The sequence below is a fragment of the Sus scrofa genome, chromosome 6 (assembly GCF_054392235.1).
Source record: "Sus scrofa isolate SSC_HxYL_T2T_F1_AM1 chromosome 6, Sscrofa_HxYL_maternal_Yorkshire_Landrace_v2.0, whole genome shotgun sequence".
Lineage (NCBI taxonomy): Eukaryota > Metazoa > Chordata > Mammalia > Artiodactyla > Suidae > Sus > Sus scrofa.
The window spans coordinates 65,578,354-65,593,725 of record NC_139388.1 but is presented as its reverse complement, the minus strand read 5'-3'; the positions used below and the strand labels follow the sequence as shown (position 1 = coordinate 65,593,725).

Here is a 15,372-nt window from a genome sequence, read left to right as displayed (position 1 = left end):
GTACATAGTCCAGCTGAAAATGTTTGCTATCCTTATCTTGCAGGGATTCTTTTTGGTGAGAGAGAATGGTGCATCAAGATATGGATGTTATTGCAAGCTAGTGGGCTAGAGTATAAAATCTGTTCAGAAGCCTGTTTTTTGACTCAGATCAATTTGTGGCACATAATTTGCTCCCTGGGAGTTGACAGGAAGTTTATACCCTCCCACCAAGATTGTTTTAATTGTTTTGGTACTTAATTTTTTTTTTTTCAGAAAATTGTGCACTTCTTCAGTTTTTGCAGATTTAATGCTTTAAAATTAAATGGTGTGTGTTAAGAGTATAGTCTGGGATGGGAGAAGCAAGGGTTAGGGGCCTGAGTTCTTACTGATTTTGGCGCCTTGGGCAATGTGCTTAATTTCCTGAGGCCTCGATTTTATCCCCAGAATTGGCTAAGAGTGGCATCCTACCTGGTTGCCAACCTTCCCTGGTTGCTGGGAGGATTAAAGGAAATCTTTTATTTAGCACAGCACCTGGAAAGAGAAAGTTCTGTAACCGTCAGCTGTTGTTATTTTCATTGTGCAGTGTTCTTTCCAAATTAAAAGAGCATAAGGATTGTAAACCTCTGAACCAGTTAATTAAAAGGAACTGGGAAGCTCTCCACTGTTTTCTAGGCCTTGGAACACATTATGGAACAGAGAAATTTGTTCCTTGAAAGTTGGAAGTTTCCATTCCTATTCGAGTCATCAGTTAAAGCCATGCTTTTTCCTTCTTTCTTGGGGAGTGCTTTTTATAAACCCCCATTTCACTAAGAGCTTTAAATTTAATACTAAAGAATGGGGGGGCAGGATTTCCTGTTGTGGCTCAGTGGGTTAAGAACCCAGCATAGTGTCCATGAGGATGCAAATTTGATCTCTGGCCTCCCTCAGTGAGTTAAGTAAGAATCTGGCGTTGCCACAAGCTGAGGCTTAGGTCGCAGATGTGGCTCGGATCTGGCATTGCTGTGGCGTATGCCAGCAGCTGCAGCTCCAATCTGACCTTCAGCCCAGGAAGTTCCATATGCTGCAGGTGTGGTCATAAAAAGAAAAAAGAGTCCCTTTTTCCGGCTCCACCTATGGCATATGGAAGTTCCTGGCAGGGACTGAATCCTAACCACATCTGATCTGCATTCGACTTACAACACAGCTGTGGCAACTCCAGGTCCTTAACCCACTGTACCACAGTGGGAGCTCCCCACTTAACTACTTTTAAGTCAACTATTTTGTATGTGGACTGTGCAGAAATAGGAGGCCAGAGTGGGCCTGAAGGTTGTGGTCTGCTGACTCCCATGACAGAATATCATGACATAATGACTAGTGGTGTGATATGGAGTCAGAAAGACTTGGTTCTGATATACCTTAATTGGATGTATTTGGGCAAGTTACCCAGCACTCTGAGCCTCATGTTCTTCATTTTGCACATGGGTATTCTACTAACATACCCACCCACCCACCCACACACACACACACACATACACCCGCATATGAAAGGTCTTGTGCAATGTTGAGAGTCTAGAGAATCACATATCAGGTATCTCACATTCTTTTCTGACAATCAGTCTAATAGAATAAATGCTAGAGGTTGGAGCTAGATAACCTGGGTTTGAATCCTGGCTGGTTATTAGCCATGTGACTTTAGGCTGGTCACCCAGCCTCTCTATGCTTCCCTTTCCTCATCCCTAAAATAGGGATTATAATAGACTTCAAACAGTTGTCTTGAAGATTAAGTAAAGTAACACTTTATAAAGTGCTTAGAAAAACTTCTGGCACATATACATTCTCAATAATAGCTGTTATTTCACAAAACATATATTTGGGGTTAAAAACTCCTGTACTGCTGTTAAAATGAAAGACATATCTCTTTTCCCTGAAGTGGTACAATTGATAAAGCATAGGATTTGTTCCTTGGAAGTAAGAAGAAAGTTGCTGGTAAATGACAAGGGCTTAGAGCACTTTTGGAAGGAAGCACTCCTTTGACATTTGCCAAGTTTTTACTATCTGCCTTCCTTTCAAGAATGATCCATTTCATTATGGCTGTCAAATTTAACAGCCTAGAAATGTACCCAGTGGTGCTTGAGAGCTCAGGTGTCTGGCAGACTTGGGTTTGATTCTGGATTCTACTATCTACTAGCGTGTAACCTGGAACAAGACAGTAACCTCCTACAGCTTGCTTCTGATCTGTGAAACTTGGATAATAATAGTATCTACCTCATAAGAGTTGTTACAAAGGTTAAACACACTAATGCATGTAAAGTGCTTGGTGCCAGGCCTTGCCCATTATAAAAGTTGGATAAGTGACAGCTCTGACTTTTATTGTCCTCCAGGCACTCTTAAAGACCCATTTGAAATGGAAAACCATGTGCTAGATTTTTAAGTGGGCAGCCTTCTCTCTTACTTACTCTAGCTTTGTAATGCTTAATAATATTATAGGATTTTTTTGTTGTTGTTCTTAGGATACTGCTCTTGTGAACTTATTACCCATCAGTTTATGTTTTCTCAAAAAAAGGGGGGTATTTCTCAAAGATTTTCACTGTATTTGCATATGAATTTATTGGGAAGTAGGAAGCACTGTAGACAGAAAGACCTAGGTTTGAATCTTGGTTTCCTCAACCAATTAGATCATGACCTTGAATAAATGACATCTTTTTTAAGCTTTTCTGATTTTTCACTTATCCAACAAGTATATTAGTTCCAGTTTCAATAAGATTATTGGGAGAATTCACCTAGATACATATTTTTTTTGTCTTTTTGCTATTTATTGGGCCGCTCCCGTGGCATATGGAGGTTCCCAGGCTAGGGGTCAAATCGGAGCTGTAGCCACCGGCCTACGCCAGAACCACAGCAATGCAGGATCCGAGCTGTGTCTGCAACCTACACCACAGCTCACGGCAATGCCGGATCGTTAACCCACTGAGCAAGGGCAGGGACCGAACCCGCAACCTCATGGTTCCTAGTTGGATTCGTTAACCACTGCGCCACGACGGGAACTCCCTAGATACATATTTTTTAATAACAGCTTTATCTAGATGTAATTCACATCCCATACAGTCCACCCGCTTGAAGTGTACAGTTCAGTGGTGTATAATATATTCACAGATTTGTGCAGTCATCAACACAATCAACTTTAGAACTTTTCATTACCCTAAGAAGAAATCCTCACTCTCCATTCTCCTCTCTCCCAGCCCTAAGCAGCTGTTAATCTGCCTAGTCTGGACATTTTGTACAAATGAAATCATACAGTATGTGGGTTTTAATGATTTGTTCCTTTCACTTAGCCTAACGTTTTCAAGGTTCATCCATGCTGTAGCCTGTATCGTTACTTCATTCTTTTTTATTGCCAAATATTCTGTTGTACAGATATACCACATTTTATTCACCCATTCATCAAACAATGGGTCCATCAGATGATGGGCATTTGGGTTTCCACTTTTTGGCTATTATGTAATGCTGCTGTGAACATTCATGAACAAGTTTTTATGTGGACATATGTTTTCATTTCACCCAGCTATGGAATTTCTGGGTCTTGTGTTAGCTGTTTATTTATTTATTTATTTTTGTCTTTTTGGCATTTCTTGGGCCGCTCTCGCGGCATATGGAGGTTCCCAGGCTAGGGGTCTAATCGGAGCTGTAGCCACCAGCCTATGCCAAAGGCACAGCAACTCGGGATCCGAGCCACGTCTGCAACCTGCACCACAGCTCACGGCAACGCCGGATCCCCAACCCACTGAGCAAGGCCAGGGATTGAACCTGCAACCTCATGGTTCCTCGTCGGTTTCATTAACCACTGCGCCACGACGGGAACTCCTGTGTTAGCTGTTTAACCTTTCAAGGAACTGCCAGGCTATTTTCTAAACAGCACTCAGATCATTTTTTAAAGGACTTAACCCAATGCCTGACATAGAGCAAACACCTCATACAAGATAGCTATATCATTCTAAGAAATATGTTCTTGAAGGCCACTCTTCTAATTTAGTTGAATGTACTGGCAAGGCTTCTGTCTTTTTTAATGCTCTGAACAATCTGTGCAGACTAAGAATAATTTGTTCCTTGGGCATGTGAAGGACACTTCCAGTCACACTGAGATTTCAAGTAATTTTTGTTTCCCTAGAAAGTGATGCATTTCTTTAAGGTTTGCTCATTTGTTAGCATAAAATTTTATAGCATAGTGGCTGAAGAGTGTGACTCTGGAGTTTTTTGCTAGGTATGCAAGTTTGAGTGAGATTCCATGACCTTCAGTTAGAGGTCACCTATCTCAGAAGTATTTTCTAAGGAGGAGCTATGAATGCATAGAATGATTGATGCTGTGTCTCACACACACAGGAAGTGCTCAATAAATATTAGTTTTTAATCTCATGGAGCTTGTGGGGTCAAGAATCCCTGTACTAGGCAATTAAAATGTACTAGAGAGTCTTAACTCATAGGAATTCTTTGTAAGAAGATTTTTCTTAAATTTTTCCCCCTATTCCTTTGGTAGTCAGTTTTGGTAATTTTTATTTTCCTTGACAGTGTTCCTTTTCATTAAAATCTTCATATGCACTAGTCTAAAACCTTAGTTACTATTAGCATGTTTGCTTTAACTTTTAATAGGTAATTTATGTGGCTCAAAATTAAAAAAAAAAAAAAGATAGTGAACTTTTTTTTCCCACATTGCTTCTCCCAGCCACCAGTTTCCCTCCCTATAGATAACCAATGTCACTAGTTTTGTGAATAATCTTCCCAAAGGTATTTCATGCATATTGAAGCAAATATGTAACTATGTGTATGTCTGCCTTTTTCTTTAACAAATGAAGCCTGCCGTGTTCAGGGTTAAACCCTGGCTTTCATTTAACAATGTGTCTTGAGATCATCCCATAAGATATTTCTCATTCTTTTTTATGGCTATGGAATTTTTTATTATATGTAATATGTAGAATTTGTAAAATCTGTATCTCTTTAGCTGTTTTTCTGCCTCCTGATTCATGTTTTACTTTTATCTCAAAGATTGTCTTTTTCCCCTTCTCTTTAGATTTATCTTTGGTGGGCCTCTGGCAAAACCAACTTGATAAGAATGCATGCTCTCTCCTGGCCTGATGGTCTGCATCATGGAAGCCAGATCACCTCTCCATAGCATTCTCGTCACGTGCTGAGGTGTTGACACGTGAGTATGTGTGGAAATCACGCCATTGTTCGGAAGACTTGAGTGAAATGTGGATGCTGGCTCATCACTCCTGGTGGATTTCCTATTGCAAGCTAGAGGTTGTGCCGTCAGGGATCGTCAGTCCTTACACGGCCTACAGGGCCTTGGAAGGTCTGATTGCTCTCCCTCTCCTTTGTCTTAATGCCAGTCTGTATTCTAGCTGCATGTTCTCCGTACTCCTCTCTGCCCCCTTTGGTGTGTACTGTTAATTAGGCACGGAGTGTCCTTCCTTCCTTGGCACCTGGTCTAAGACTCTCATTATGTGTGTTTACACACAGTGTATCTTCATCACGTGAGTGCTTGGCTCTCACTCATACTATTTGTGTGGCTATTGGGAATTGTTTGGTGTCACCCATGGACCATATACTCCATGAAGGCAGAGACTGCCCCTCCTTTATCACTGGATCCCTAGTGTCTGGATGTATCTGAAAATGCCTGTTTATTGGATGGTTGAATAAACGAGTGTCTACCAGGTTGCCAGTTCAGGATTAGAGCTTTCTTTTTTTTTTTTTTTTTTTGTCTTTTTGCTATTTCTTGGGCTGCTCCCGCAGCATATGGAGGTTCCCAGGCTAGGGGTCGAATCGGAGCTGTAGCCACCGGCCTACGCCAGAGCCACAGTAACTCGGGATCCGAGCCGCGTCTGCAACCTACACCACAGCTCACAGCAACGCCAGATCGTTAACCCACTGAGCAAGGGCAGGGACCGAACCCGCAACCTCATGGTTCCTAGTCGGATTCGTTAACCACTGCGCCACGACAGGAACTCCAGGATTAGAGCTTTCTGACTGGTAAACCAATTTGATAAAAAAGTATGTGAATAACCCCGTGTTTTTAAAATACGTATTTTGATTAGCACATGTAATTTGGCTTCTGAGTGCTTTTGCTTCCTATGAGAGAAGGTGCCCGGTGCCCTCTTGGACAGGGGTTTCTGGGCAGAACATTGGGTAGGTGGTATATGGGAACCTGGTGGTTCCGAACCTTAACACCATCTACCAGACTTGACATAGTATATATATTTTTTTAATTTTATGTATAATTAGCTGTTTTTTAAATCTTTGAATTTAGAAACATTTTTTGTGAAAGATCTAGTTGCCTTTAATATGAAGGTTTGGTTTTCTGTTGTGAAATTCTTTGAGAAAGTTAAAAAGTAATTTTCTTTAAGTTTACCCTTAAAGAAAATTACCTAGATTTGCATTACTGAGCAACTGTATACAAATGTGCATACTAAAATAATTACCTATCCAGCAATGGATATATATGCAAGAGTGCTAAATACTGAGTAACTGATTTATTTATTTTGTAAAGTAATATTTAACTTGACTATTCATGCAACAAATGAGCTCTGCGTGGAAAACTTCCAGCATCAGACTAGCAGAACTCTCCAGAATACCTACTCAACAGCTCTCCTTGCTTGAGTATAAGAAGCATTTCAAATGTAACACATCCAAAAGAGAGCTCTTGATGTTCTGCTTTTCTCCTGCCCAAACCGGTGACTCAAAGACTCACTAAATAACACTTCCATCTACTGCTCAAACCAGAAATGTAGGAATCATTTGTGATGCTTTCTTCCTTTGCCATACACAAATTATCAGCCAGGTGTTGCTGTTTTGTGTCCAAAATACCTCTTGTATTTGTTCATTTCCCCCTACCCCACTGCCACCATGCTAGTTCAGAGCACTGTCATCCTGTCTTAGATGGCTGCCTCCTAGCTGGTCTTCCTTCTTCCTCTCTTAGCTTTCTCTAGTCCCCCAGTTCTGGACACAGCAGCAATGAGCCACCTGTCAGTGGATTATGTCAGACCTTATTTAAAAGTCTTTAATGGATCTTTATCACATTTAGGAGCAAATTCAAGATCTTTATACTGGCCTATAGCGGGCCTAGAGAACTGGGTCTGCATACCTATAAAACCTCATTTTATGCCCCTCTACCCCAGTTCTTGCCATCCTCCAGCACTTCTGGCGTCTCATGTACTTTTTTCCTTTATTGTCTTGTATCTTGCTATTTTGTCTGTCTAGAATGTTCTTCCCCTTTGCCCAGGGCTGGCCTTTTCTCACAATTTAGTTTTAGCTTGTCTTCCTCAGAGAAGCTTTTCTTGACTGCTCTCTTTAACCACACACAAAAAAACACCAGCACCCTCCCCCCAGCCCCTCCATTTCAGCATCCTGGTTTTTCCTTCAAAGCCCTCACGGCAGCTTTTAATGGTTTACTTTGTCTACTTAATATATGTACCTTCTCAGCTAGACTGAAGCTCTCAAAGACGTATTTATCAAATAAGTTAATTAGGCCAGGGGCCATTTCAGTTTTATTTGTAATGAATCATGAACCTGGCCTAGCAGTGGGCCTTATATATTTTCAAATATTTGTTGAAAGAATGGATGAATAAACATTTATTGAGGGACTTAAATGTATTATTCTCTGTGCTACTGCATGGGATCGTAACACTCAGCTAGACCAGTCTATTACAGGCTTATCGTAGCCCAGAGCTTTTTAAACTTTTTGGTCTTGACCCTCACTTACCCTCTTGAAAATGACTGAGGATGCCAAAGAACTTTTGTTTATGGGGATTATACCTATCAACATATATAGTTTTAGAAATTATGAAAAAAAATTTAAATGTATAGTAATTAATTTAAAAATAGGTTATAAGTCGATTACATTGTTAATATAAGCAATGTTGTTTTAATTAAAGAATAACTTAATTCTCCAAAACAAAAGAATACTGAGAAGAGTGGCATTGTTTTACATCTTTGCAAATCTCTCTAACATCTGGCTTAAATGAAAATAGCTAGATTCTCAACTGCTTCAGCATTCAACCTGTCGTGACACCACATGTCACAGAGCCTCAGGAAAACTCCACTGTACACAAGGAAAGAAGTGAGAACCACTGCTATAGATAATTTAGAAGATAATATTTTGTATTGAGATGAGGCTGTGCGTTTTTGCATTTACACTTCAAACAAACCTCTTTTTAGTATAAACTCGCAGTGCTCTAGATCTGTATGACATCTGTATGGATCATAAACTGAGCAGAAAAACAAGGATTTGTGGGGTCGAAGACATAAACTTGCTGGATTTGTGATCATTAAATATGCAGAGGTAGTTAACAGCTTGACTGCTGTGGAGTAAAGAGGTCCAGAAGCAGCCCACGTGTATTGTGGTCCCAGGCTCATGATGTCAAACAGGGGCCAAGGTGGGATCCTCCTGACATGAGACAAGACTGAAAAAACCGGTAATGCTTACTCAGGGCTCCAGCTTATATTGTGAGCAATGGCATGTGGTAAAATCATGACCATGGAGAGTGAACCCACCCAAGCTTAACTTTTGCTCAGCGACTAATGTACCCCTTTATCACTAGGCACAGACCCCCAGTTAATGATATAAGACTGGTCTTGGACTAAGTTTCTTAGGAGCAAGGTAGAGACAACCAAAAATAAATGAATAAATAAAAAAGCTAGATATCAAGGGAAGAAACAGTTGGGGCAGAGTGGAAGAGGTATCCCGCAGGAGAAATGCTTAGAAACTACAATTGCAAAGCACTGAGTTAAACATAGGAAAACTTACAATAAGCAAGACAACAAAATCAACAATCAGGATATACATTCATTCCAGACAAAATGCAACTCTTTCAGTTTTAGCGTGATTTTAAGATTCTTGAGAGATCAAGGCTAGTATTCATAAGATGTTCTCCATTTGAGAAAGGTGGATATTAAAAAGTACCAATTAAAAATCTTAGACATGAACAAAAAATTAGCCATTGTAAAACACATCAAGGGAAACACTATTGGATGCAGTTAAAAAGATGAATTACTCAGAAAGCAACCCAAAAAAGGATATGAAAAATAAGAAAAATGGAGGATAGATTTAGAAGGGTCAACATACTGTAACAGGTTGAGAAGAGGAGAGCAGAGTTGGAATGATAAAAAAGCTATATTGGCCAAGATGCACTGGCCAGACATTCCCCAGAATCGAAGAAAGCCCTTCATCAGTCACACAGTCCTGAGCAGAATAAACAAAAAATAGATCCATTCATAACACCTACTGAAAAGATAGAAGGGGAAAAAACCAAAGTTATTAGGAACACTTAGATGATATATGACTTTCTCATTAGCAATGTTAGATATTGAAGACAATGGAATAATATCTCCAAAATAAGGAGAGAAGTATCACCTTAGAATTCCATACCTAGGTAAGCTGTCATTCAAAAATATCCTCTAAAGCCATTTTTAGAAAAACACATAGATAGACTACCGTATGCACTACAAGGCTTATTTAAGTATTTATTACAATGAGAGGGGAAAAAAAGGAACCTAGAGGAAAGGAGTAAAATTCAAGAAATGAGAATGAGTGAATAAATTCTCAAAATGTCAGTAAATATAATTAATCACTCACTGTAAAAAATAGTTTTTGGTTTGTTTAAAAAAGGTATAGCTAAAATTCTAGACAATAACCAGGAAAGTGGGAATAGGAAATTCAGCGAATTGCTAAGGTGTGCCAGGATTTTATTATTTTATACTCTGTTAAAAAAAGTATGTATTTGTATATAAATTAGGAATTTAAAGATAGACAATAAAGTAACAAATATAACTGAAAGCTCTCAAATCAGCAAAGGGAGAAAAAAAAGAGAAGTAAAGAAAACTCGATCAGTTCAGAAGGCAAGCAACGAAAAAATAAGCAAAGGAAAAGGTACCTTTGACAAGCAAATATATCAGAACTTTAAAATGTGAACAGATTAACTCCCCTATTCAAACAGACTACTAGATTAATTTCTTTAATATCTGATGAGGAAATCATGAACTCGGTACCCAAAAACATGGCCTTGAAATACATAAACCAAAAGCTAAAAGAATTACTAGGAGCAATGGGTAAAACCATAGGCATAATGGGAGATTTTATTATAATCATTTAGAACTGATATATCAAGCAGACCAAATTAGTAAGAATATTGAAAATGTAAACACAAAATACGTTTGATCCTATGAACATAAACAGAAATTCATACCTGATAGAGAATGCTCATTCTTTTCCCAACGTTGAATAATTAAACATTGATTGCATCCTAAGATCACAAAGGAAGTTGAATATTAAATATTAACATATAGGCCATATCATTTGGCTGTAATGCAGTTAAATTAGAAATCTGTAATCAAAAGGTTTTTAAAGAACTTAGAAACCTACACACATTCCTTAATGCAACTAAGAGGAAATCTAATTGAAACAATGGACTATAGTACTGAGCAGCAATGAAATAAATATATGTCATGTAGTTCAAGAGGTACTTGAGGGGAATGTTATAGCTTAAATGCACCTGTTAAAAATTAAGAAAGATTAAAAGAAATGAGTTATATACGCAACTCAAGATGCTGGGGAAAGAAATCCAAATAAGTGCAAGGAAGGAAATATTAAATAAAGAACAGAAATTAAATAGAAAAGAATGAATATGGACAAAAGACAAAAAGCACTTTAAAAAGACAAAATTGTCAAATCTTTAGTAGTAAACTGATGATGAAAACAATTGATTAAATGATATTAGTAATAGAAAAGAGGATGTAATTACCAATGAAGACAAGATTAAAAATCAGAAGAATACTGTGAATAATTAATTATATGCTAATAAATTTAAGTGAAGAGGACAGTTTTCTTGGAAAATAGGACCAAAATTGACTCAAGACAAAGCAGAAGTAAGTACAAAACTAAGGAAACTAAGTCCAAAATATTCCATGCAAAAAGACTTCAGATTTAAACAATTTCATAGTGAGTTATATTAAACTTTCAAAAATCAGAGAATCTCTTGTTTTTTATGAACCATTGTAGAGAAAATGAGCAGCAAGATAACAATCCAAATCATTTTATAAGGCTAGTATAACCTTGATACTGAAATGAAACATGTATAATAAGGCAAGAACTCAGAAGCAAAAAACAAAACATAGCCCAGTAGGTATCCTGCCACACATGTAAATTAAACCCTCATAATCATGACCAAGCAGGGATTAGGAATGCAGCATGTTTCAACATCAGAAAATTTGCTTTAGTTCTCCACATTAACAGCTTAGATAAAGTATAATCTATCTAATAGATACAGAAAAGTCATTATATAAAGAACTTTTTCATGATAAAATTTTTAGAAAACTAGAACCTGAGAGAATTTCCTTAACCACAATAAAGGGGCGCTACAAAAAAGCCTGTTGTGAACATTTTTAGTTGACGGTGAAAGATCAGTATCGCCTTTCAAGTCTAGAACAAGACTTATTTCATATCATCCCAGAGGTCCCAGAGAATGCATTATGATAATGAAATGAGATGTAATTGTTAATCAAAATAATTATTAAAAAAGAACTGTCATTAATAAAGATGTTAACATTAAAAAATATGCAGGAAAATCTATAGGGAAACTATTAGAACTAACAAGGAGAGGTCAGCAGATTTCACCGGATAAACATATAAAAAGCAATAGCCCATTATTCTCAAAAACTCATAACTCAAGACAAATCTCGATCAAATATTAGAAAATCAAATTGAGAGACCTTCTACAAAATAACTAACTAGTACTCTTCAAAACTTCTAAAGTCATAAAAAGCAAGAAAATACTGAGAATTAGTCACAGCCTGGAACTGTTTAAGGAGACATAACATCTAAATGTAATGTGATGTTCTGGATGGGATCCTGGGACAGATGGAAGACGTTTATGGAAAGTGTGCAGATTAATTAGTAATTTTGTACAATGTAATTTTTTTGTTTTGACAGTGTACCAAAGTTAGGTAAGATGTTTAAGATGTTAATACCAGGGGAAACTGGGTAAGGAATGTTTACACTAAATGTGTAACTTTTCTATAAATATGAAGTTTTTCTTTAAAAGCTCTGCCACTCTTATAACCCCCCAAATAACTAATTAGATAAGTTATAGGAAAAAAGACCTCCTAAAGTCAAATAGGACCTTTATGGTAGAAAAATTACAGTATTACTATTGATGGCCAAGGAAGACATGAATACATGGGTAGCACCGACTGTAGGCAGAGATAGGTGTTTTCAGTTTTCTTTAAATTTCTCTATGGATTTAGTAAAATGCCAGTCGAGGGCCAAGAATAGCCAAAAACACCTTTGGAAAACAAGATAGGGCAATTGTCCTTCAACTATCAAGATTGTAAAGCCGTAGTAATTAATATGATGTGTTAATGCATACAGCTAAAACAAATGGGCCAGTAGGACTGACTAGAGAGTTTAGGAACAGGTCCACTTCTATTCGGAAACATGATATATATCAGGAGAAAAGTTAGATCCCTACCACAGAACATATATAAAAGTAAACAAAAACACTCAAACTTGAGGCTATTATAATATCTTTATGACTTTAGCGTGGGGAGGGATTTCTTAAGATAAAAATGCAGAAATCTGAAGGAAAAGGTTATTAAATTTTACAGCACAAATATTTAATATTCTTCCATGACAAAAGATATTGATGCCTTTTCTTTTAACCTTGTTCAGGATAGGGATTTTAGACTTATATTAAAGCGTAATTGGGACAAGGAATAGGAGGTAATTCAAGCCGAAACATGATGTCTTATTTGCAGTTAAAGAGGATCACCCTGGATGCTGTCTAGAGAATATTTTGAAGGAAGGGTTTGGAGTAAAAGCAGGTAGTAGTGAATAGGCTAATATCTAGGGGAAATGACAGTAATTTGGATTATAATGCAGAGGAAAAATATTGGGACAGATTTGGGATGTGTCTTTGACGTAGAATCAGCAGGTCTTGCTGACAAATTGGATGTTGCTGGTAAGGGAAAAGGGAATTAAGAACAGTTGTGAGATTTCTGGCCACCACAACTAGTGCCATTTATAAAAATGGGTGAAAGGGAAATTACTATTTGCCTTAAGTGTTTTGAGTTGCCTATTAGACATCCTGGTAGAGCAGTCGGCTGTTAAGCAGACAGTTGGATATAGGAGATTGGGCTTCTGTGGAGAGCTCTGTGGCAGAGGATTTAAATTTGGGAGCTGTTGGCATGCAGGTGGTATTTAAACCATGCGATTAGGTGAGAATGTTGGGAGTGAATGTTGATGGCGTCTAGTGACGGGGGTCTGAGCATTGAGAAGTTAAGCAGAGCAGAAACCAGCTAAGGGGACCGAGAAGATACCACTGACATGAGGAGAAAACCAGGGCAGTGTAGTGTCACTGAAAATTAGACAGCATGGGCTTTTGTTATCATTGTTTTAACGAGGATGTTGAATATTACAGAAAGATCAAGTGAGACCAAGAGCGAGTTTTCTAGCCACATAGGGCACTGCTGAAATTGCCAATTTCAGGGCTGCGGAAAAGACAGAAGCCATGTGGCATGGCAGCAGGAAAGAGTGTGCAGCAAGTCTGAGTCAGTGACAGAGACCATTCAATCAAGAAGGGTTTCCTGGGTGCAGGAAGGAAGTGCAGAGCAAAGGGGTAGCAGCTGGAGGAGCTCGAAGAGCATGTGCTGTCTGATGGGAATGAATGACCCTGGGATCCAGGGAAAAATTCGTATGGCAGGTAGAGGCTTTTGAAAAGGAGAGGGAGGATGAGGTCCATAGAATGTGTTAAAATCACCTCCTAAACCGTAACTGGACTTTAGGATCACCTGGGGAGCTCCAAAACCAACACATCTGTGGGATGCTGGGCACCTACATTGTTTAACAGCTCCCCAGGTGATCCGATCGATTGTGTGGCCAGATTTGAAAACTTGCCACCTAAGGGTAGGACCACATTTGCTTTCAGTGGGGTCTCTAGAATTCCTATAGATGCTGCTGGGGAATGTGTTTCAAAGATGCACAGCAAACAATGTTTTCTTTCAGATTTTATGTTTACGTTGCACTGTTGGGTGAGAAGAGACTGCTGTAGACTTGGGGAGTTTAAAACATCCCCCACCCCAAGCCGGTAGCTTATAAATGTAGTAAGCAACCACTGATTTATAAATATTTATACTTGCTAAGTATAAATAAAGAACTTAATTTGGGGTATAATATTCTTTGTGCTCCTAGGTAAGCTGCTTTCTGTAATTCACTCTATCTTATGAATCTTTTCCTTTAAAATTAAGATCTTACATTTTTATTGGCCACATAAAATTGCAGTGTATGGCTTTACCAGAATACAATTTAATTCTTCAGCTGAGTACATTTTTCTAGTAAAAAAGGATGCTCCATGATGATGCCCGCATATAATCTTTTGTACGTCTCTGCTTATTTCCTTTGCTTCCATTCCTTGAGAGCGGAATGGTTGGATCAAAGCACTCCTCAGTGAGATTTCTGTAATTTATTGATTTTTCTACTGGGAAATAAATACATATTTCTAGCAAGGAGAGTCAGACAGTATGGACTGGAGAAGGGAAAACCTCTTCCTTCCTGCATCCCTTTTCCCTAAAGGTGACCGCTTCACAATTTCTTGTGTGTCTTCCCAGAGGTTTTACCTGCATACGTGTTCATCTTAAACAAACAAACGAAGACACTTACCGGTCATCTCCACAACTTCGCCTACTCTGTCGCGCCTTTGGTCCGTCGTTCCCGCGGCTCCCGGGTCTCCTCCCGCGCCGCAGCCCCGCTCTCCGCAGCGCGGCCGAGGTCGAGGTCCGTGCGGACCGCGGTGGGAGCCGGCGCGGCCCTGCCTGAGCAGAGAGCCCCTGAACCGCGCGCGTCCGGACTCTCGGTTTTCCGTGGGTTTCTTTGCGAGTCGGGTCGCAATTTTTGCCCCGTAGGTCTGTCAGCCATTTGTATTTCCCGTGAATTGCGCGTTTGGGGGCTTGGTTTGGTCTTTACCTCGTCGCTTTTCGAGGGCTCTCCGTTTACTAGGAGGCTAGTCTCGGGTCTTTCGTGTGTCTCAGGAAAGTCTGGTCTCCCACTTTCTCGTTTGTCTACAGACTTCAACATACATGTTTGTGCCCGCTGATTTTCGGTTTTTTACACAAATTGTATGGGTGTTTTTTTCTTTTTCTTCAGAGATTTTGCACTTGGGAGTCGTTACAGGGCCTTTCTCCACATCACCCCCTTCTTTGTTTGGGGGTCGCACACCGCCCCCCCCCCTTTTCCAGACCCTTCCTCAGGGCCCCTCGCGTTGGCTCAGTTGACGTCAACCTCCTGCCTTCGCGCCAAGCTGTCGCCACGGCAACCACATTGTGATTGGCAGGGCTTGGGGGTGTGGCGAGGGGGGCCCCCGGGCTCACAGCACGGCT

General features: G+C 39.3%; 1 protein-coding gene across 9 annotated transcripts in view; it reads right to left on the bottom strand.

Annotated features, from left to right (window-relative positions):
• Positions 1-15,277, bottom strand: part of LOC110261077 (uncharacterized) — a 181,306-nt gene extending 166,029 nt beyond the window's left edge. For 5 of the 9 annotated variants that reach the window (XR_014806788.1, XR_014806792.1, XR_014806790.1 and 2 more), the window contains exon 1: positions 14,657-15,277. Coding sequence is in view for 4 of the 9 variants with exons in the window: in XM_084962290.1 (XP_084818416.1) it covers positions 14,657-14,663 (7 nt within the window). In the remaining 5 variants the exon portion in view is untranslated. Of the gene's footprint in view, positions 1-10,190; positions 10,248-14,656 lie in introns of all 9 variants that reach the window. The other 4 variants (XR_014806791.1, XM_084962289.1, XM_084962288.1 and 1 more) reach the window with 2 other exon arrangements.
• Positions 15,278-15,372: the final 95 nt, after the last annotated feature.